We start from the raw sequence: 24478 nt of genomic DNA, 5'->3' as shown, positions 1-24478 counted from the left end.
AATATCATAAACATGTCCAGAGTATTAAATGCTCCAGAAACATGTTTTTTTAATGTCTTTCTATTATTCCAGCATATGAAAGTACCACAATTTATTTAATCAGTCCTCTATTGACTGAACAATAGAGTTATTGCCAATATTTTACTAGTATAACTAATGCTATGATGAATATCTCTTGTATATAAATCTTTGTGTCCTTATCTGATTATTTTCTTAGAGTAAGTTTCTAATTGTGAAACCTTGGGTCAAAAGGCATACATCTTTTTAAAGTTTTGATACGTAATATAAAATTTCCTTCTTGAAATGCCATATGGATCTATGTTCTCACATTTAGTATGTGAAAATACTAGTTTGCCAATACCCATGCTTAGATACTGCCATTAAAATGTGAAAGAAATAAAACAAACTTTTCCACGTTGATAAGTAAAAAATATCACATTTTGATTTGGATGTCTTTGATAAATTCCAAGAATGACCTTTTTTAAAAAAAAAAATTTTTTTTTTAAAGGTTAGCACCTGAGCTGACATGTGTTGCCAATCTTTTTTTTTTTTTTAATTTTTCTCCCAGAGCCTCCCAGTACATAGTTGTATATTCTAGTTGAAGGTCCTTCTACTTGTGGCATGTGGGACTCCGCCTCAGCGTGGCCTGATGAGCGGTGCCATGTCCACATCCAGGATCCGAATCAGTGAAACCCTGGGCCACCAAAGCGGAGTGCACGAACCCAACCACTCGGCCATGGGGCTGGCCCCAAGAATATTTTTGATATATTTGTTGATCAAGTATATATCTGATTTTGTGATTTTTCTACACATGTCCTTTGCTATTTTCTATTGAGGTGTTGTGTTTTATCTTTTTTCTTATAAATATATTAACAATTTGTCATGTTGAAAATGTTTTATCCAGCTTATCATCTGCCTTTTCATTTTGTTTATGGCGTATTTTTTGACATAGAAAAGTTTAAAATTTTATGTCATTAAGTATTTTGACCATTTTCTTTTGGTGTCTTTCTTCAGCATCTTGCTTAAATAGGCTTTCCCAAAATCTCTTCTTTGAGAGGTCGTATTATTTCTTATGTTTACTGCTTTATTTATGGTGGGTTTATCTGTTTTTACAATTCATTGAAATTCTCACTCTTTTTTTTATCTCTTTTTTTTTTTTGAGGAAGATTAGCCCTGAGCTAACATCTGCTGCCAATCCTCCTCTTTTTGCTGAGGAAGACTGGCCCTGAGCTAACATCTGTGCCCATCTTCCTCTACTTTATATGTGGGACGCCTACCACAGCATGGCTTTTGCCAAGCGGTGCCATGTCCTCACCCGGGATCTGAACCGGCGAACCCCTGACTGCTGGAGCAGAATGTACAAACTTAACCACTGCGCCACGGTGCCAGCCCCCTCACTCATTCTTTTAGGAACATTTGAGATGACTAAATTTTAGACCCAAGAAGTACAGAGTTTTCTAGTTTCAGAAAATCTGACTGTTAACTTTATTTTTATTCCCATCTACTTCCCCCCAAAAAAGATGATTAGCAGTAAACCTATATTTGAACATTAGGTATAATGATAATTGATTTAGACTTATACAAGGGCATAGGTGGGGGTTCTCCAAGTCTATCAGAAATTTGTACACTAAGGCCCTCCATTTGGGTTTCCCGTTTTTAAAAGCAAAAAAGAGGAGGCACACAATCAGTTATATGTTTCTCATCGGTTGCTTAAAGACAGCTTATCAGTTTTTTTAAGAGAGAAATCTTGGCAGTAAAGTCAAAGAGGAATTTTTGTGTGGGTTTCTATATGAGGAATGATGTCTTTGATACCATTTTTATAGAACATGGAATAATACAGGACCATTTACTTTATAAACTCTTAACAAAAGTTGAGGGTATAATATTAAGTTGTAATTCTGGTAAAGTATATCCTTCGGAAGTCAAAATACTACAAACCACAGATGTATCTTTCTGGTGAAGTAATTTGATAAGGGATAGAGCATAGAAAATCTTTCTGAATGGCTAGATATTCTTTAAACTAACTCTTTCAACATAATAATTGAAATTTTTTTAGAATCAGATTTTGACTGTATATTTATGATTTCTACTTAGAAATAGCAGTTGTAGAGTGGTTCATCCATATTAGATCCAAGTGTTTAACTGGAAAGTTTAACATTTTATTGTGAAAATTAGAGTCTATTTTTATTTGACAAAGTGGAGAATTATCTCATGTGAGTGGGTTTCCAGGATTACCTGCAAGCAACAACAGACGGTTTTACGTGCTACACTTCAAACAGTTGTAATGTGAATGGTTTAAATAAATAGCAAATCTTACATGATTTCAGATCTGACAGAATGCGTAAGAATTTTTTAAGTTTTCTTGAAGTACTGCTTCCTTCATTATCAAAGAATATTGAGAATTAACTGTACTTCAGAGTACTCAGTTCATTTTTTAAACTTGAGTTTGTTAATCTGTAAGAGAACCCTCACTTTAAGCAGTGTTTATGGCAAGTAAATTGCCTTAAACTGTGGAGGAAGGTTTTTAGGGGGAGACGAGGGGAAAGTTCGTGTTGCCAGAGCAGCACTGTTCTTTTAGGTATTGTTTTGCAGCTGACACTGAACTTGTAGGGCTTAACTGGAACGTTAAATTAGCACCTGGCTGAAACATGACTCGCTGTAGAGCATGACACTGTCTAGATAACTCAGTGTATTGGACATTAGGATTATACTGTAGTTTAACTGGACGATAGTAGGTTAGGAATCAGAGTTGTAACTGCTGTGCTATGCTAGACCTTAAATAACTTGAGTCTGTTTATGGAATGCTATGCTTATTTTTTAAATTCCAATATTAAAAAAAAAATCACAGATCTTGGAAGTTAGTTAATTCAGTTGCTGTAGAGAGGAAGAACTTCCGGGGGCTGGCTAGAGGCAGAGGGTTGCTTATCCACTTTAACATCTCCATGAAAGACTCCTCACAAATCTCCTTTGGTTGTTTGTTTACATTTTTAACTATTTGAAATATTAATTATTTTCTAAGAGTTTGTTTTTGTCTTCGGAAGAATTGAAGAGTGACCATTCAGAATTCTCCTTTTCAGAGAAAGACTCTTTATATATATAAAGATGACCATTTGGTCACCTTCTATCTCCAGGTGATATATTTTCAGCTATGTTATCTTTATATACCTAAGTTATGATACTGATAACTGATGTTTTGTTGCTCCTTTTGTGCCAAGTTCTTAAAATGTGCAGGAAGTAGCCAGACATAGAGTCCTTTGACTTTGTCTTAGCTGCTTGAAATCCTCAGATAAATACCATGGAAGATGTTCTAGAAGGAAGTGAGAGTGAAGGAAGATAGGCTATTTAAGCAGCTGTTACAACTAATACAGGCGAAGGATGTTGAAGACTGAACCTGGGAGAGGGGCAGTGGAGCCAGATAGAGAGAAGGGATGGACCTGATAGGGCGTATGGAGTGGGCGGTAGACCACGTTCTTACGGTTCACCGCCCCCTAGGAGAAGTATAAAGCAGTGATAACTCTAGGATATCTAGCATATTTTCCCCCTGCCGTTTGAATCTCACCCTTCTGGAGCACACAGAAGTTTGGTCTTTGGCTGAAGAAATATCCTGTCAGCCTGTTTCCTTGCCCTTTTAAGTCATCTTCTTTGTTTCGTCGGTTTTAATTTCAGTTTCCACGTTTTTGTTAGAATATAAATATGTGATTTGATTTTTGTGTTGATCTTGTATCCTATGACGTTGCTGCACTAACTTATTAGTTCTAGGATTTTCTTTCCTTTTTTTTTAGATTCCTTAGAGTTTTCTGTGTGGACAATCATGTCATCTGAAGATGGACAGTTTTATTTCTTCCTTTCCAGTTAGTATATTTCTATTTCTTTTTCGTGCCTTGTTGTCTTGGCTGTCACTTCTCTTTTGACCCTAACCTCCTGCTCTGGCCACCAGTGATTAGAAAGCATAGTCGTTAGACAGATCGACTTCTGCCTGGAACTTGCCTCAGTTGGTGCTTTCTTTGTGCAGAGAATTTTTCATTACTGATTCAAAGTCTTTAAGAATTATGGGCAGTTGATTTTTTATTTTCTCCTGAGCTAGTTTTAAAAATTTATATTTTTCTGAAAATTAGCCATTTCTTCTAAGTTTTTTAATTTATTGGCTTAAAGTTCATAATCGTCTCTTATCTGTTAAGTCTTTGTTTTACATGCCTGTTTGTTCCCTTTTTTATGCCTTACGGTGTGACTCCGTGTAGTCTGTGGCCCGAGGCTGTTGTGCTAAGGTTTTTGGTCTTCTCTGGCTCTGGGCGGTGCACTTGTTCATAGCACTTCTCTTCTCTCCAACATCCCCCTCTAATTTGTGGTTTCTAAACTGCTCTGCACTTGGTGGCCAGAGAATCAAGTTTGCTTACACTGGGGCTCCATTTAGAGTGAGAATGCCTAGAGCAAGGGCTTTAAGTGTGCTCAGCTGAGAACTGAACTTTACTACAGTGTCTTCCATGTGCCGCGTCAGTAAATGCTAACATGAATATTTTTTAAAATCATCTTTCAGCTTACTTGTTTCTCAGCTTTTGATAGGCAAGGTTTTATTTCCATTCTGTTTTTAACAAGCTAAAGGTTTTTTGATTGTCCTAATTTTTTTTTAAATAAAATTTTATGTTACATGGTGATTAATATATAACACAAAACTGAGGTGTATTACTTGGAGTTCCTAGTCTATAATCTTGGTCAAAGTGCTTCTCTTCACATTAGTTCTCTTAAATGGTTAAAAGTTATCCTGATTTGCCTTTACTTTTCCCAGTACCCCTCCCAGATATCTTTCTAAGAAATAGACTAAATTGAAGATCTTTAAATTTTCTTTTTTCTTATGCTGGTAGAGAATCTAGATCAAAAAAAGGGAAGTGACCTGATTATGTTTTTTTCTTTCTTGGATTCATTACAAGCTGTCAGATTATTTGAAGACCCTTAGTTTTCTTCAGGCCTAAAATTTGGCATACAAGAGAGTAGTACTATCCTTTAGTTTATAAAAGGATGATAAATGTATTCTAAGTAGTTTTAGATAAAAAGTAAAAGGAACGTTTTATCAAACAATCATTTTGTTTTAGTCCTTGGAGTCTTTGTATTTCTTGTGACAGTAAACTGCTGGAGTTATGAAATGGTTATCCTTCCTAGAGAAGGAAGTGGTCCAGATTACAAGTGCTCCCTGACCATTGGTAACTGAACATTCTTTGTAAATTATTAGCAGGATCACAGTGAGCTCATTGTTAAGCAGTTCCCCAAATCAGAGATTCTTTTCTGCATTAAGGTTAGCCAGTGTAGTAGCTTGATCCCCCAGGTTCCTCAGTTGAGAGTTGTTTTGTTTGTTGGTGTGCGTTTGTCTTTTGCTGCCTTTTGATGTTGAGGGAGATCTGTGGAGGTGTCGATGCCTCGTGCTCGAGGAAGTGTGATCTGTAGAGGCAGTGCCACAGTGCCACTCACGAACAGTTGCAGTGCATGGTGGAGTTGCTTGAGTTGCCTAACTGAAGTAGACTCTCTTGAGGTGGGAGATGAAGGCACGACTGACTCACCAATAATCTCTCCCTAGACATAAAACGGCTTTAATTTTTGCTGCTCTCACCAGCATGTACCTTCTCCTGCCTTGGACTGCTCATATAACAGAAGTTACCATTTTTGAGCCCCTATTACATACTAAGCTGTACTTACCTTGTGTGATGTTATTCTCTTAAAAACCTTGTAAGAGAGGGGTCATTATTCCTATTTTTAGATGGAAAGGCTGAGACATAGATTTCACACAGCTAGTGAGTGCTTGGATTGGATTTTAGGGCTGTCTGAAGCGAAAGCACATGTTCCTTGCGTTCCACTGCAGTCTGCCAATACTGCTGGCCAGATAAGAAACATTTCTGTGAATGGTGTATTTGTTAGTGTATTACATAGGATGCTTTCTCCATAGAAAATGAAGCATAACTTATTGGGATTTTATGCTTCACTAGTGTGCAATATCTATGTGGTAAAATTTAAATTGTAGCAGTGTTTTATAGACTAAAAAGGAATTTTGAAGCAATAACAGTGAATGAGGACTGTGTTCCTGGGCCTTGCTGAGCACTATACAGATTAGCTTTGCTTGATTTAGGTTGTTGATGAGCTGTGGCTTCAACTGTTAAGGAACACTGAAAACCCCATAATGTTTCCTAGGAAATAATACAGAAGCTCAAATGATTGGTAGAACTTGCAGTCTGGCAGATATTATACATAGGAAGATACTTAGATTTGTGGCAGAACCCAAAAGAACTGAAAGGGAGATTTTTAAAAAGAAAGAAAAGCTAAAGCTTTATGCTAGATAGTACCGGTAACATTTTTAAAAACTGCTGTCTTTTGAGTGTCTGCTGTGAGCCAAAGGCTTTACAGATATGGTATCTAATCCTCACGTCCAACCCACGAAGCAGGTGTTATTAGTCTCATTTTGTGAAGGGAAATTTAGGTTCAGGAATGTGAAGGAATTCATTCAAGTTCACAGCATTCTCGAGTGGTAGAGCTGGACTTCAGCCTCCCCGCCCTTTCCCATGCCCGTGTCCTTTTCATTATGCTGCCCTAAGCACAGCACAGGCAGCTCTCCACAAGTGATTTGGGTTTAAGAATGGGATTTTGCTGGCCAGGAGCACCCTCCTGCATAACACACAAAGTTAGAATTGTGTGAGTAGATGTAAGAAACGAAGAGGCAAATTTTAGATAACTTGTTTTTTATTGGAAAAAGAAATAGCCCTTAAATTCTCTTTGCAGGGGAAGGGGGAGGTGGTAAGTAATGCAGCATCTGTGTAATACAGCCAGCCCTGGTGGTCTAGTGCTAAAGATTCAGCACTCTCAGGGAACCACACTGCATGTCTGTCAGTTGTCATACTGTGGTCTGTGGCAGCTGTGTGAAGCTGAAAGCTACACACCGGTATTTCTGATACCAGCAGGGTCACCCATGGTGGACAGGTTTCAACAGAGCTTCCACACTAAGACAGACTAGGAAGAAGGACTTGGCCACCCACTTCTGAAAAAATTGGCCATAAAAACCCTATGGATAGCAGGAGAGCATTATGAGCAGGATTCAGCTCTGCTGTACCCATGGTCACTAGGAGTCAGAATTGACTTGATGGCACTAACAACTATATAACTCTATAACTCTTAATTCGATTTTATGTCTTCTTTCTTCTTGTTTTTAAATGGATTACTGTATTTCCCTTAATAAACAGAAAGAAATATAAGAACTTATTAAACTTCATCCCTTGAAATTAGGCATGTGGTTCCAAACACATTCTTAACTGACCATATGGCTAAAAGTTGTATTCTAGAAAAGAAGTAAATCTTAGTCATATAGATCCATTATTCATAATAATATCAGAGCATTTCTGAGTGGTCTACCAGCCTACACAGAGGGTTAAGACTTTCATAGTAGATAGGCATAGAGTATAGACACCAAAACATTCACGGTAGTCCTTGAAAATACCTTTTACTCTGGATTCTGTTTGTCAGAGTACTGTTTCACACATTATAATTAAAATGGAACAAGCCATGTGCCAACTTTGTCAAATTTTCATGTAAGTTCCATCTTTTTGCTCTGCAGTAGGTGAAAAAATATGGAAATGATGTATTCCTTGAGGTTTTAAAGAACTTGTTGACGACACTGCTTGGACTTAGAGTTGTTAATACACAGTTTCAAAACTGATTCAGGAAGAGGTAGAAAACCTGAATGTGTTAATAATACTGGAAGAAACTTAAGTCCAGGTTATTATTAATCTCTCAGTTCTCAGTTTCTACATCTATAACATTGAGATAATTTTCACTCATAGGGTTGTTGGGAGAAGTAAAATGCTTATATCAGTGCCTGGCACATGGTGAGCATTCAGTGATGAAATCGTCCTCGCAGCCATCATTATCATCATTATTCTTCTTTTTTCAGCTTTCCGGAGGTTTATCTGTTTTATTACTTCAAAGAGTTTTGGATTTGTTCATCAATTTAAAAAATATAGTTGCCAGAGGTTTTTCTCTTCTACTAGTCTGATCCTATCTCTGATATAGTTAACTTAAAAAAAAGAAAAACACACTTTTCAAGAAATGAAAAGGGATATAGCCACAGACACGAAGGAGATTTTTTTATTTATAAGAGATTGTGTACAGCTTTTTGCTTAAAAGAACATGTGGGAAAACATTCACCAAAACAGTGACGGTGGTTATCTTGGTGTGGTGGGATTTCAGATGAGGGGTGGACTGTTTTTTGTGTGTTTATGTAATGTTCTAATTCTTTCACAATCCGTTTCATTTTTACAAGAAATTGTTTTCAGTTTTTTCACTGTTAGGCTCTAGAAACATCCATGTCCTTTAACATTATGCCCTTCATATTATCTTGTTAGAGTATCGATTCCCCAAATTGTTCCGCAGAAGGAACATTAGTCCCGGTCAGTGTGGTATCATTTTATGATGCACTACATCAGAGGTTGGCGGACTGAGGCCCATAGGCCAGATTTGGCCTGCCACTTATTTTCGTACAGCCCATGAACTGAGGATGAGAATGGATTTTACATTTTTAAATGGTTGGAAAAAAATCAGAAGAATATTTTGTGACAAGTGGACATTATATGAAATTCGAATTTCACCGGCCGTAAAGTTTTATTGCCATGTGGTCAGGCCTATTCATCTATGTATTGTCTATGGCTGTGCTTAGGCTAAAACGACAGAGTTCAGTAGTTGCCGCGGAGAATGTATGGCCTGCAGAGCCTAAAATATTTACTCTATGCCCCTTTTGAGAAAAAGTTTGCTGACCCCTGTACTATGTTAGAGAGACCTGTTTCAGTTCAGTGTTTGTTCTGGTGGTTGTTATAACTGCCTGTTTTAGGGTAACCGTCCAGTCTAGAATATGTAATTGCCAAGTTAAAGAGTAAGAGCATTTTGATAAATATCACCAAATTGGCAGGCAAAAAAAAAATCCCAAAACGTTAGTATGCTATTTTCTAGATAGTCTGTAATTTTCAGTTTTGATTTCCTCTTGTACCTAAGAGTTATGAGAATTTTTTATTTTCCTAGTGGTTTTTTTGTTTAACATTTGGTTATTAATTCGCATCGTCAAAATGTGGACTGTATAATTTAAAAAATTTTATTATGCAATGTATCCTGTACAGGAAAGAGTGTATAAAATTGTAAATGCAGTCTAAAGAATATTTAATAAGTAAAAACCCCGTACCCATTACCCTGGCTAAGAAATAGAAAATTACCAGTGCCGTAGAAGCCTCCTGAGTGCCTCTCCCTAATTCTGTATTCCTCCTCCAGTAGGTAACCATTTCCTTGCTTTTTATATTTTTGTTATATATATGTATACCTAAACAATATATTTTGGAGTTTGCCTGTTTAAAAGGCAAATTGATTCATAATGGATGTATCATCTGTATCATTTCTTTCTCTAAACATTATATTTTTGAGATTCATGTGTATGTATGCAAGTAATTGTAGTTTATCATTCCTACTGTATGGTGATTCATTATATGAATATACACTAATGGACTAATGAGGCTTCACTTAGATGTTTCCATGATGGTTTAATTGCAACGTTTTCTAAATTGAATTTATTAACTCTCTTCAACCCCTCACTTGTCAAAACTGCTTTATCTACTGTGTTTCGTATCTCGGAAATAACATCTCTATCCACCCACGCCAGAAACTTGGAAGTTGTTTTTGACACTTCCCTCTTCCTTATTCCCCATTTCCAATCAATCATTAATCCTTAGATTTGACTTCTAAAATTTCAAATCCATCTTCGCTGTCAGCACTCTAGTCACACTCTACTTGGACTTTTACAGTAGCCATGAGTGCAGTATCAACCTACTTTCCTGTTCTCTTATCATGGATTACAAGGCCTCCCGCTTCAGCTTCAGCTTCTCACTCTTCCCCTCACTTGCTCGTCTATGTTAATTTCAGCCATTGTTCATGCCATGCTCATCCCTGCTTCAGGACCTTTGCAAATGCTATTCCCTCTGCCTGTAGAACACTGTCCTAATTCATTCTTTCTCATTCTTCAGGACAAAATTTTGAAATGTTACCTCCTCAGAGAGGTCTTCCTTGCTCACCACCCGTAAACTAGATCATGTCTCCCTGTTCTCATTAGGACTTTGTACTACTCCCTCCTGGCACTACTGTAAATTTAATTAAATGGTTATCGAGGAAGACCTCTTATTTGATTTGGTCAGGACGGTAGTCTACAAAGTCTAATAAAGCAAGATATCATAAAAAGGCTATATTCCTTAAATATTTTACTCTGACTTTAAGAATATGACTGCATGTTCATTTGTCAGTCTTTTGATTAAGAGGCCAAGGCCTTTTTCTCACAGTGGGTTCACTAGTTGTACTTGCATTTGGTTATCTTGCAGAAACCATACCCATAATGTATCATCGAAGATTTCCAGTTTCGGTTTTATTTAAGAAGAACAAGAATGTAGACTCTTCCAGTGCATTCTGAGTTTAGAATCCTTGTTGATCTTTGCAGTGTTTTTTCTAACTTTTTAAACTATTTGCTTGCCTGTACCTAATTCAACAATATAAGCATCTCACTTTTATTGAGTATTTCAAAGTATTTCAACTCAGTCTTCCCCACATTTTATTAGGTTAACACAATAAATTGCATAATTACAATAATAAGTACAAATGACGTGAACAGGTTTGGAAGCTAACATATGTAACTCAGTAAAAGTGTAACTCAGCCAGTGGGAACAGAGGTATCTGGGTGTACTAGATCAATGGGCTCCACAGTTGGGTTTTTTCTTTTTTGGGGGGTTTTTTTTTTGGCGAGGAAGATTGGCCCTAAGCTAACAACCTTTGCCGATCTTCCTCTTTTTATGCTTGAGGAAGATTGTCACTGAGCTAACGTCTGTGCCAGTCTTCCTCTATTTTGTATGTGGGACGCTGCCACGCATGGCTTAATGAGTGGTGTGTAGGTTCACACCTGGGATCCAAACCTGAGACCTCCGGGCCACTGAAGTGGAATGCATGAACTTAACCACTGCACCACCAGGCCAGCCCCCTGGGCTCCACATTTTTTGAGTGTACATGTACATGGTCTACTGTATTAATATATTATGTATATTGTAATATTATAACTCTGAGATTGACTTATATGACTGTTTATTACCCACAAAACAGCAATTTTATATGGTTGAACATAATATTAAATAACTATATCAAAGGTAAATAGGCATCCAATTATATAATAAAGTGTGTAAATAACAATTAAAAAATAAATAAGTTTTTAAAAAACCCAAATGGTTCTCAGATTCTTTTAATGGACTATAGGTGTGACAACCATGCATCCCTAAGTTTCTGGGTCAGTTTTAATATTAAACATTATATTATCTTTTTCTAAAAATTCTTGAAATATTATCAAAATATCAATCAAAACTTGAATCTTCCTTTTCTCAAAAAATTAAAAATAGAAATACCATATGACCCAGCCATCCCACTATGGGTTATCTATTCAAAGAACTTGAAATCAGCAATTCAAAGAGACCCATGCACCCCTATGTTCATTGCAGCATTATTCACAATAACCAAGATGTGGAAGGAACCTAAGTGCCCATCCACTGATGATTGGATACAGAAGGAATGGTATATCTATGCAGTGGAATACTATTCAGCCATAAAAAAGAATAAAATCGTCCCATTCACAACAACGTGGATGGACCTTGAGGGTATTATGTTAAGTGAAATAAGCCAGATAGAGAAAGACAATGTCTGTATGACTCCACTCATATATGGAAGATAAACAAACACGTGGACAAAGAGAACAGATTAGTGGTTACCAAGGGAAGGGGGAGGTGGGGATGGGCACGAAGGGTGAAGTGGTGCACCTGTAGTATGACTGACAAATAATAATGTACAACTGAAATTTCACAAGGTTGTAAACTATCGTAATCTCAATAAAAAATAGGGGAAAAAACCCAAAAAACTTGAATCTCCTAAACTGCCTCTTGTATTTGAATTGAGTGCAGAAATACTTTAATCAGTCCATGTGTCCCAATTTTTGTTGCTATCACTGAAGGGCTTTCAAGTGGCAAGGTATTATCATGACTGAGTAGTCTAGGGAGACTGCACAGTAGGAGAGGGATTTGAGGTGGGTCATATTCTTCCTCTTAACCCATTCTAGCATGCCATGTAGTCTTAAAACATGTTGAATTTAATTTATTTTAATAAAGTATGGATTAAATTCCATTGAACTCGTGGGAACTAAATTATTTTGTTTTGTGGAAATTTTGTAATAGACACTACTTAGCATTAAGAGGCCCATTGACCATAGTCTTTAATTTTTTTTATATATGTAAATTTTTGTAGTAATGGAATTTGACCTCTGTTTTCCATAATTCTGATTTATAGCTTATCCTGTTAAATAACACTTTTCAACAAAAGCTATTTAACTTAGAATGGCATTATAAAATCAGTTTTAAATTATGGTTGTCCTTGAGAGAAGGAATGACTTTTTAGGAATTATTTTGGAAAGTTTTAAGGATAGCTGTGCAGGTGTATAAATGTGAAAGGTTGTAATGGATGATGAACTATCAATCTATAATCAATACAATTGAAATTTCACACATTTTTAGCCCTTGTGTAACTTTATATAAAACCATAAACTAGTAGAGTTATAATTTAGGTCTCAAAGGATTTCAGCTAAACACATTTCCAAAAATTTAACAACAAACAAAAGAACCTCAAAACTGACATTGTGAATATTAAGATGGTTGAAATGCCTTCCTGATGCTTGCATGGACTCTGAATCACTATCAGTATTTTTTTCTTCCCAGTATTACAGCCGCCCACATAATGTTCCCCACATCAAGAAAAATCCACTTTCTATCCCCAAGGGGTGTGGAAGCATAATAGTCTTTCTTTAAATTAGTATATTGTGTCATGATGCAATATAGCAACAGTCTCCAGATTAAGAATAGAGAAATCACTAAAGTTCATGCTCTGTGAAACTGAACCAGAGATTCAGTGTTAGAAATTGCCTTCTGTAACCTGGCAAGTGCACATGTTTTCTGCATGTCCCACATGTTTATACAACTTACAGAGAACTGTATAAGGAGATAAGTGGTCTTAAGTTTGCCCGCTTTCTAAAACAGACTGATATTTTTCAGGTATAATTTGCCTGTCAAAGAAATATCTTTAGGGGCCGGCCCCGTGGCCAAGTGGTTAAGTTCGCGCACTCTGCTTCAGCGGCCCAGGGTTTTGGTGGTTCGGATCCTGGGCGCAGACATGGCACCGCTTGTCAGGCCACCTTGAGGGGGCGTCCCACATGCCACAACTGGAAGGACCCACAACTAAAATATACAACTACGTACTGGGGAGATTTGGGGAGAAAAAACAGAAAAAAAAATGTCAGATTGAACATTGGCATTTTATGTCTACTCACTCCTGGAATCCCACTAAAATTAAATTAAAGAAATAAAAGGCGTATAAGGCATAAACTCACAGATAGAAAGCAAATGAGAGGAGACAGAAGTAGGCCTGATTGATCAACAAGTTTTTGGCAGAAGCAGGTAGCTGGAAATTAACAGAACTGAGAAAACTGAACTAAGTGCCTGCAAATGAGGACATCAAAAAGAAGCAAACCAATTTATACTGCTGGCTCAGAAATTAGAGGAACCCGTTACTCAGAAGGTAAAGGTGAGGTAGGGAGTTGAAAACAGAAATGATTGAAAGTCTGTGTCCGTCTCCCACATGTCCCCCGTCACCCTGAGCAGCCAGGAGACTATTGTTCCCTTACCTCGGATAGAACTAGAGGTTATTGCTTGGAGAAGTTTAATATAAGAGGCTCTCAGTCGTTGCTGAAGTTGGGTTATCTTTTGAAAATAAGGATACCTTTTGAAAAACAGACTGTCTGAATATTGAGGTTAAAACCCCACCATTCCCATTGCCCTCTTCTCAGAACATGGCAGTCAGGGATGGGAGACTGGAGCATTTCTTTCTAGGATAAGCAGCCAGGAGACAAGGCTTGCAGATACTGACTTTTGGGGATTCCCTAATAAAAAATCCAACTCATTGCTTCATCACCTTGTAGTAAAGCCAAACAGTTGATGAGCATTGCCTCCCTCTGCGCCCTCCTCCCCACCCCGGCCCAAGCAGACAGAGCTTCTGATCAGCCTGTTAGTGCTGACAGCCAGGGATCATCAGACATTTGTGGAAAGCCTCTAAAATACAAAACAGAGACCTAAAGATTTAAGAAGAAAAAAGGTCCTGAGAAGAAACAGATAAAAATATTTAAAATGTTAAAAGAGAAACAAGAAGAAAACATTTTAAAAAATCCTTAGAGAAATGAGATATGACATCCAAGAAGCTAGAATAGGGTGCTACTAAAAAGAACATTCAGAGAACAAGACAACGATCTTGGAAATTAAAACTGTGGTAGGAAGACTTGTAACTGTAATAAAAGTGTTGGAAAGTGATGCCAAAGAAATCTACCAGACAGTAGAAAAGGAAAAGAAATGCAGTATTGAAAAGAAAATACTGATAACCAAGAGATGAATGTAAGAGGTCTGGTGTCTAATGAAAAGGGCTTTCAGGAGGGAGGGAGGGTGGGAGGCAGTGGAAGGACATTGAAAGGGCCCAGCACAATGAATGTAAAAAAGGCCCATGCCTTTTTTAAAGGATAAAGAGAAGCAGCTACAAAACAGGTCATAAAAAGACTGGAAACTGGTGTGATATTTGACTTTTCAACAGCCACACCAGAAGCTATTAGAACAGTGGAGTAATGCCCTTAAAATTCTGAGACTAGATTATTTCCAAGCTAGAATTTTATCAGCCAGTAGCAATTTGGACATGTTATCTAGAAATGATGAAGAAAATACCAGCAGAAACAGAAGAATTGAATTTTCCTTGATTCCCTGTGAGTGAGCCAGGATATTGGAAGAGTACATCTACAAAGATCTTGGAGTCACCAAGAATGTGACAGGAATTAGTCCGTGTATAACAGGACTATGAGCAAAGGACAGAAATCTTAATGTAAAAAAAAAGAATGTGTGATAACAACAAGCTATGTTCAGTTCAAATGGTATAAGCCTCAAAAAAGGCTTACAAAAAAGATTTTTGCAAGGAGGATGAGGCAAAATGTTCTGATAGAGTTTAATAAGATGTAAGAGTTACATCTAACAGATTTTATTAGAACATATACCACCTACCATGCAAACTCCTATGTACCGAACAGTATGTTTTTAATAAAGAATAATCTGAAAGTACATTTCATGATTTCATAGACATAAATTCTCTATGTTGGCATTGTCATTAGTCCAAGAGCGTTGTTAGTCCAAGAGCCTTTTCTGTAAGAAACTAACGGGAAGATAGATAATTCCTTTTAAGAAAGTTTATTCTTTATTGTTCTTCTAACCATAGTCAGCCTCTTGAAAATGCAAGTATTTATAACAAAGAGGATTAGTCAAAGTTATGAAAGGATCAGCTCTAATGACTCACCACACTGTAAGAAAAAATGCTCAAATAATTTTCCAGTACTATTTCTGAACTGTTGAAGAATAGTGCATTATGAGATAACAGAAACAAAAAATTCTGAAAAAAGTTAAAAGTGCCATATTTTATTAAATTCTAAGAAAGAAACCTTTTTTAAAAAGTTTCTGCTGTCACGTTGTAACAAAACCAATTGAATTTTAAGTTTAGGTTTTTCCTAATGTTGACTTCTCGGTTACTGAATGAGACGGTGTGCCTGTCGATGTTGGAGTCTTAAAATAATTTATTTGTAGAGTGCCATAAACTGCTTTCGAGTTTTTTTTAAAAGGAGCAAGAATAAAGATGCCAAATTACATGTTTTTTGTTTTTGTTTTGTTAATTACTACAGAATGATAGCTTTTTTCTATTACTCTTATTTCCAAACTCTTCCAGGATGAAAAATTGGGAAGCTTCTAGACGCTTTTCCATTTAAACCTAAATATTATATTGTCTTTCTTTCCCCCTGTTTTCCTTTCTACTAAACTGCTTCTTCAAAATCATGGCTAGGGGCCGGCCTGGTGGCACAGCTGTTAGGTGCGCACGTTCCGCCTCGGCGGCCCAGGGTTCACCAGTTCGGATCCCAGGTGCAGACATGGCACCGCTTAGCAAGCCATGCTGTGGTAGGCATCCCACATATAAAGTAGAGGAAGATGGGCATGGATGTTAGCTCAGGGCCAGTCTTCCTCAGCAAAAAGAGGAGGATTGGCAGCAGTTAGCTCAGGGCTAATCTTCCTCAAAAAAAAAAAAAGAATCATGGATAAAATTTGATGCATTGGCGGGTAGGGAAGGAAGATAGGGGATTTTTTCAAATGATTGACTTGTAAATTTTAGATTGCTGGATGAACAGGATAGCAGTTTGTAAGTGAAACTGGGAAGATTACTACTTAAAGGTTTTTGAACTAATTTTAATGTTTTATACGAATGTGTCCTGATTACAACTTTCGCAAAGTTGAATTCAGATACATTTCACCAATACAGAACATATTTTCCCTTTGTAATACTTGAGGCACTGCTTATTCGAAGTAAGGAGACAGGAATCAATGTGATCGTGGAATTAGGTCGATGCATGGGAAAAAGAAACCAGAGTCGGACTGAGAGGGTATATTTCCTTTCCCCTGAGTTCTGAGTATTCTGTCTGAAAGGAAATTTGAAGTGAGGACCAGCTGGAATAGTGGTGCAGTGCCACAGAAGGGCCTGGGGACCTTACAACTGCCAAACGGTGTTTGCCGCGTCACTTTAGCAGGGCAGCGTACAGCGAACTCTTGACCGGCGTCGCTGACATTCCCAGTGCGGGGGCGGGGTCCTGCCTTTTCTCTCTTCACGCGCCACTTTGATTAACTTTTCTCCTTTTCCTATTTTGTTTTTAGATCTTATAATCAATGGATAAAGTGGGGAAAATGTGGAATAACTTCAAATACAGGTGCCAGAACCTCTTCAGTCATGAGGGAGGAAGCCGCAGTGAAAATATGGACATGAACTCCAGCAGGTGTTCGTCTGTCAAGGAGAGAAACCCCGGCGTAGGAGGCTCAGGCCCTCAGCAGCACAGCAGTCCCCTGCGAGAAAGTGTCGCCTTCCAGCTGGGACTAAGCCCTTCAAAGACTTCTTCAAGGAGAAACCAAAACTGTGCCGCTGAAATTCCTCAGATTGTGGAAATAAGCATTGAAAAGGATAATGATTCCTGTGTCACCCCAGGAACAAGGCTTGCCAGAAGAGATTCCTACTCGCGACATGCTCCATGGGGTGGGAAGAAAAAACATTCCTGTTCTACAAAGACACAAAGTTCATTGGATACCGATAAAAAATTTGGTAGAACTCGAAGCGGACTTCAAAGGAGAGAGAGGCGCTACGGCGTAAGCTCCATGCACGATATGGACAGCATTTCCAGCAGAACCGTGGGAAGTCGCTCTCTGAGACAGAGGTTGCAGGATACTGTGGGCTTGTGTTTTCCCATGAGGACTTACAACAAGCAGTCAAAACCCCTCTTTTCTAATAAAAGGAAAATCCACCTTTCTGAGTTAATGCTTGAGAAATGCCCTTTTCCTGCTGGCTCAGATTTAGCCCAGAAATGGCATTTGATTAAACAGCATACAGCCCCCGTGAGCCCACATTCAACATTTTTTGATACATTCGATCCATCCTTGGTCTCTACAGAAGATGAAGAAGATAGGCTTAGAGAGAGAAGGCGGCTTAGTATTGAAGAAGGGGTTGACCCCCCTCCCAATGCACAAATACATACATTTGAAGCCACTGCACAGGTTAATCCGTTATATAAACTGGGACCAAAGTTAGCTCCTGGAATGACTGAAATAAGTGGGGACAGTTCTGCAATTCCACAGGCTAATTGTGACTCAGAAGAGGACACAACCACCCTGTGTTTGCAGTCGCGTAGGCAGAAGCAACGTCAGGTGTCTGGAGACAGCCATGCGCATGTTAGCAGACAGGGAGCGTGGAAAGTGCATACACAGATTGATTACATACACTGCCTCGTGCCCGATTTGCTTCAGATTACAGGTAATCCCTGTTACTGGGGAGTGATGGACCGTTATGAAGCAGAAGCCCTTCTCGAAGGGAAGCCTGAAGGCACATTTTTGCTCAGGGACTCTGCGCAAGAGGACTACCTCTTCTCTGTGAGCTTCCGTCGCTACAACAGATCCCTGCATGCCCGGATTGAACAGTGGAATCACAACTTTAGTTTTGATGCTCATGACCCGTGTGTATTTCACTCCTCCACCGTAACAGGACTTTTGGAACATTATAAAGATCCCAGTTCTTGCATGTTTTTTGAACCATTGCTTACTATATCACTAAACAGGACTTTCCCTTTTAGCCTGCAGTATATCTGCCGTGCAGTAATCTGCAGATGCACTACATATGATGGAATTGATGGGCTCCCTTTGCCATCAATGTTGCAGGATTTTTTAAAAGAGTATCATTATAAGCAAAAAGTTAGAGTTCGCTGGTTAGAACGAGAACCAGTCAAGGCAAAGTAAACTCTCCTGTCCCCAAAGGGCATTAACTAGATCTGCTTCTATGTGCATCGACAGTACACCTATAGCAAGCACACGTATCAGTGTTAGGTTTTTTCAGTACAGTATGTAAGCTTAATGTTAGTATCTGTCAGATGTGATCTGCTGTTACTCAGATAAACGTGGTGCCTATCGAGACAACAGAGGATAGAGCTACAGGGTTCAGTAAGGCTGCAAAAAGATTTTGCCGATTTAGCTGACAGTTTGGTTTTTAATGCCTGTAGTAATTGAATGACGCAACTCTGGGGCATTTGCTATGAAGAATTCTTTTTCTTACTGAAGAACAAATTATTAATATTGGATGAGTATTTCAACAGTGTGACTAATGTTTGAAATTATTTTTTTCTAAGAATTTTTCTATAACCTTCCAAAAGTAGTGATGTTTGTAGTTAACTATAAATCAAGCTTTGGAAGTCCAAAAAATAAAGACTGCCTTCCTTTTAGAAAAAAAAATGCAATTTTCTGGCCACAAGGGCATAGTGCAGTTCACTTAGGTGTTGATATAGTTTATAGTCAGTCTCCTTTTCTCTTCTGCAAAAGGTACGGTTAAGTAAACCAGGTTTTCTAAATAGTAGTTCTTAAACTTTCAGACTTATAAAGTTGGTAGTAGAATTTTATTTAGAGGCCTTGGGTATTTTTTAATGAGTGCTTTAACTTAAAACACGTTGGGAATAGCTGCTGCAATGTGCTCCTGCGCGTGGGTTTTGAAGTTGACATGTGCAGTCTAATCATTGATTCGCTAAGGTCGGATCTTTTCCTATGCCCATGATGAGTTTGTGAACCGTGAAGAAAGTGAGACTAGAGGAGGCCCAGACAAGTCTGACAATAATAACTGCAGTGGTTGCTGATGTTGAGATTATTGTTAAACTGTAATTGATAATTTGGATGGCAGTATTTATCTCTTTGTTGTAAACTCTCATAGCTGAATTGCTTAAGTACAATTTATAGAATTTCAGTGCAGTTAATTTTTACTGGAAACTCTGAAACCTAAATTGCAGATTTAAAAGGTACTGTACGACCATTGTATCTGTAAATAACTTTACTTAGCACCTTTTTGTCACTTAGAATAGGATGCAATACTACTTGAGTGAGCTATTTTGGAAGTAATACCAAGTTCTAGTGTTTGCTTCTTAGTATTGAACTGAATTTACAGTTCTGTCCTAGACGTTTTGCACTAAAGTAGTCGAATCCATTCTTGTGTCTTTTTGTTAATGTGCTCTGTACCACTGGTGAGTGCTCCTTAGTTTCCTTACCTGCTGCTACAGAAAGTTATTTTACATCCTGACGCCTATCGCCAAGGCTCCAAAACAGAGAAGCTATATTTGTATGCAACACTAACCCTTTGACTGCTGATGTGTGTTTCTGCTTGCTGTGCCTTGTTATGGCTGCTTTTTTGTGCTAATAAAGTATGTTTGGTGTTCTCCTTGTATATCTGCTGTTTTATACATTTGCAACAATTTCTCTTGTAAATGGAATGGTTTGGGGTTTTTAAATAAGCATTACCTGACAACCTGCTATAGTTAATGCAGAATTACTGTGCAGTCTAATATTGACTTATTCTGAGTAAGCTAACTCTAAATTTACTGCTATCCATCTTTCCAATCATAATCACACTGTGGAACAGTATCTATAGTTACTGCAAATTACTGTACAGTTTAGGTTATAACAGAAAATGAACAGAGAAATGTTGACTAAGCCTATTGATTTCTCTGCTTATAAGTGAAAGATTGAAACTATCAATGACATGTTAAATGAATATCTGTAGCCTCTCACTGCATCAGAAACAAGTTCAATGAAGTCTTGTGAACTAATAATGCATCAACACCATTTATTGGTTTGGGGACCATTTTAATTAAGAATCAGTGCTCAAAATGTAGAACTTTAACCAAAGACTTGTCCATTTTAAAGCAAAATGGGGATTGAAGGGACTTATAATTCTTGTTATTTCTAATAGAAGTCCCTGAAGAACATATACCAAAGTGTTTGAGAACTTCATCCAAACCTACTTTAAAGCATTATGTGCAATTAAGTTGTTATGACATAATTATATTGCAAAATTGTCGGGTCCGTTTTCTTGAGCTTATAATGTACCTGGAAAATAAACCTCTTGGGAAAAGAAGTTCATACTTATTATTGGAGAAAGACTATATATGCAAGCAAGATCTTGTTTTAAAGAGGTAACTTGAAACTCCAAGAAAGCACTTGATGTTTTATACGCTTGTAGCAAATTGATGTTCTAATCGTAGTTTTATAGAAAGTATTAATGCTTTTATGTATTTCAGAACTTTCATTTGTTAAATGGAAATTGTTTTAAATGTGTAAATATTTGAGTTTATGTAAGCATGTATACACTGTGCTAAAATTCACTTATGTTTCAGTTTGTGTATAATATTAATATGCAACTTTCGGTTTAAAAAATTTTCTTAAAAAATTCGTGGCTTACATTTTAAAAAAGAAAAATCACCAGCATGAAATTGCACCTAAGTCTATATTCACTGTGTCTTTTTCTGAATCCCATTGTAGCCTGTCAACTAAATTTGTGTTTTCATGGTCTTTTTGAAGTGCATTTTAATATAAACCAGTAAATTCTTTAGAAGTTTGGACACATCTCAGTAGTGAAGTAATTAACCCAAGGAAAGGTTGCTCTGATTCATATTCATTCCCATTCTTTCGTTCAGTCTCTCTATATTTATACATACACACATACGCATATATATGCACATATGTACACATATACATTTATGATACTGCTTTAGGCAATAATATTCCCATCTGCTTTAAAGTCATCTAGAGACCTTATCTATATATAGATATACTGTCCTTGTACCATTCAAATTTGATTTTACCTAAAGGTGCATCTTGCTACTATAGTCTTGTCTGTAATAGAGTCACCTTACAAAGAGAAAGCATTCATCAGTATTTTCTTTTCTGGCTACACACATTAAAAAAATTTTGAAGAAGAAACAGCTTGGTTTAAATATAGTTATTAAGAGTAATAATTAAATGTATATTTCTTAGACAAAAATTGAGCCCAAATAATCATACTCTACAAACTGATGTGTGTTCTTAGGGTGTGTTAGAAGGTTTATATAAGATTTATAATGGCTTGAACCATAAAAATTGATACTTGAATTCTAAGCTTCCTTTTGACAAAATTCAAAGTTTATGAACCTTTTTATTTGACATTTTGATCTGGTTGCCATTCACTTTCATCCCAAGCTTCCCTTGCTCCCTAGCACTAAACACTAGTTGGGTAAGTTTTATTGACATTGGGTCTGAGATCCCTTCTTTTTGCAGCAAAGAAAGCTATAAAGTTGCTTTTTTGTAGAGGCCAAAAGTGAGTCAGAACTCTCCTAGGGAAGATGCAGAGCCATATCCATCTCTGGGATATGTTAACACAGGGCAAATCACACCAGTTCCTTCACTTATTCTGTACTCCAACGCATACAGTTTTACCTAGGTGAAATTAGATAAAAATGCACACGAAGGGCTGACTTAAAGGTGAGAAAAGTTTCCAAGGGGGACTGTACTGCTTTGTGTGTGCATAAAAACTACTTATCTATGAGGCTGAGGCTTTGTTCATATTTTTGCAACAGCTGATACAGAATATAGACTTTTAAAATGTGGTATGTTCTAAGGAGGTTTGGTGTAGAATTTTTATGGGAGATGATTGGTTGGTGGTGGGGTTTTTTAGCGGGGTGCAGGGTGGAAGGGTTGCCTTTCCAAAGTATGGATCAATTGGAATAACTGTTTTCACGCCCAGGAAAGTTTGCTTGAATATTTAGACTCTTTTCAGCTATTCAACAAATATTCGTTGAAGACCCGTGTGCCAGTCATTATTTTGGGTGATGAGTATACATTGGGGTATACAAAGTTATAGGGTCATGGTGGATTAATGACCTTGAATGGTGAGAAGACAATTACCAAGATCAAAGAAAAAGAGCATTTTGATGAAAAGAACAATAAAACTAAAAGTCTCAAAGCAGGAATGAGTTTATATGCCAGTAAGACTGGAGTCTAGTGACTGGTAGGGAATGGCAGGTGATAAGGTCGGAGAGGTTGGCAAGGGCCTGATCCCTTAAGGTTCTGAGTGGTGATGGTGAGCCATTGGAGGGTTTTTGGTTTTTTGTTTTTTAACATCGGCACCTGAGTTAACATCTGTTGCCAATCTTCTTCTTCTCCCCAAAGTCCCCCAGTGCAGAGTTGTATATTCTAGTTGTAGCTCCCTCTGGTTGTGCCATGTAGGACGCCGCCTCGGCGTGACATGATGAGTGGTGCCATGTCCACTCCCAGGATCCGAACCAGCGAAACCCTGGGCCATGGAAGCGGAGCGCATGAACCCAACCACTTGGCCATGGGGCCAGCCCCTGGAGGGTTTTAAGTAAGGGAGTGACATGGTCTGCTTTATATTCCTCTGTTAGATAGAGAACAGGCTAGCGTGGGGCAAAATAAGAGAGGCTCTTGCAGTCGTCTGGGTGAGAGATGGTGAGAGCCTGGACTGGGGTGGGAGTCATAGGGAGAAGTCAGATTCAGGATGTCTTTTGGTGGTGAAGCTAACAGAATTTGGTGAGGGCTTAGATGTGAGGAAGAAAGAAGAAATCAAAGATCACTTTGATTTTGAGCAAGGATGGGTGACACCTTTAGCTGAGATTTCAGAGAACCAGTGGAGCAGCAATTGGAGGGTGTAAATTGAATCCTGTCCTGGATATGTTGAGTTCTGAGATTGCTGTTGACTATCACAACAGAGACATTGAGTAGGGTTGGGTGTATGAATGTAGAGTTAAGGGAGAAAATAAAATATGGGGAGTCACTATATGGGTAGTATTTAAAACCATAGGACAGATGGCAAAAGCTAAGGATTTTGCATGGAGTTAAGTACTACTTTGGGGCAAGTAATTATGGCAACATTTATGTTAATTTGTCAGTTCAATATATCAGTAGATTTAAAAGGCATCCACTTTCAATAGAGGACTTGTTTAAATACTGGAATCATAAACCTTGCACTCAATTATAAAACTTTATCCACATCAAATTTGGTTGTCGTGCTTTCCATTCAAGTTTACTTGAGTATCTTTTTTAGTACAGACTTTTGTATGAGAAACACAAGGTCATTGGAATATTTAGAAACTACTGAGTATTCCCTCTCACTACTTTTCCATGCATTTTTAACAGTGAAGAGATGAAGGGTTATAAAATATAGATAGATGATAACATACAGAGAGAGGAAGAGAGTTGTAAGCCTTGAGTCACTTTTAGAGAGTATATTCAGATGTGTTCCAAATGCTACTCTTTACCTGATTCAGCGTGGACCTAGATTTCTTAGGTCACTTCAGACTTTTGAAGCGGGTCATTCAATGGTTAGAGTAACTGACATTGCAAAGCCCCGATCGCTGATTTCTTGAAATAAAATTTCGGTAGAAGATGAGAACTCTCACCTCATGGAACTTAAAAACTAGTGGGGACACAGGCGAATATGTAAATATATAATGATGAGAACTTAGGGAAACAGACCAAGCAGATAGTACTTAAGCAAAAACCGGTTGCATGCTTGATAAGGAAAAATAGAAAAGTGACCCAAGTAGAGGCAGGGTGACTTGGTGTCTTAGATTCGTTTCATCCCAAGAATGTCTAAGAATTTAATTTAGCAGAAGGTGGTGGAGCCAGGCATGGAAGTGTAGTGGTAAGTAACACCTGATGAGGGGCAGGATTAAGGTAGAAGAGCCCATTGATAGAGCATTTGAATATGCTAGACTGGAGAGTCTGAACTTATCTAGGTTCCTAAACAAGATAGAATTAGACATTATGCCAGCAGCTGTAAAATGGATTATAACCAGAAGAGATTGGAGGCAGGAAGCCCTGTGAAATTTGCCTAGATCAGATTGATAGCACTGGGCTTAAACTCAGGAAGACATCTGAAAGAAGTCGCAAAAGAAAAAAAAAAAGGCACAAAAATTTTG

At 37.8% G+C, this 24478-nt stretch overlaps 1 protein-coding gene across 2 annotated transcripts in view; it reads left to right on the top strand.

Moving 5' to 3' along the window:
- Window positions 1-21122, top strand: part of SOCS5 (suppressor of cytokine signaling 5) — a 67365-nt gene extending 46243 nt beyond the window's left edge. For both annotated transcript variants that reach the window (XM_044772365.2, XM_044772364.2), the window contains exon 2: window positions 16863-21122. In XM_044772365.2, coding sequence (XP_044628300.2) covers window positions 16875-18485 — 1611 coding nt within the window. In that variant the 5' untranslated portion in view covers window positions 16863-16874 and the 3' untranslated portion in view covers window positions 18486-21122. The remainder of the gene's footprint in view (window positions 1-16862) is intronic.
- Window positions 21123-24478: the final 3356 nt, after the last annotated feature.

This window comes from Equus asinus, chromosome 6 (assembly GCF_041296235.1).
Source record: "Equus asinus isolate D_3611 breed Donkey chromosome 6, EquAss-T2T_v2, whole genome shotgun sequence".
NCBI lineage: Eukaryota > Metazoa > Chordata > Mammalia > Perissodactyla > Equidae > Equus > Equus asinus.
This window is presented reverse-complemented; position numbering and strand designations above follow the sequence as displayed.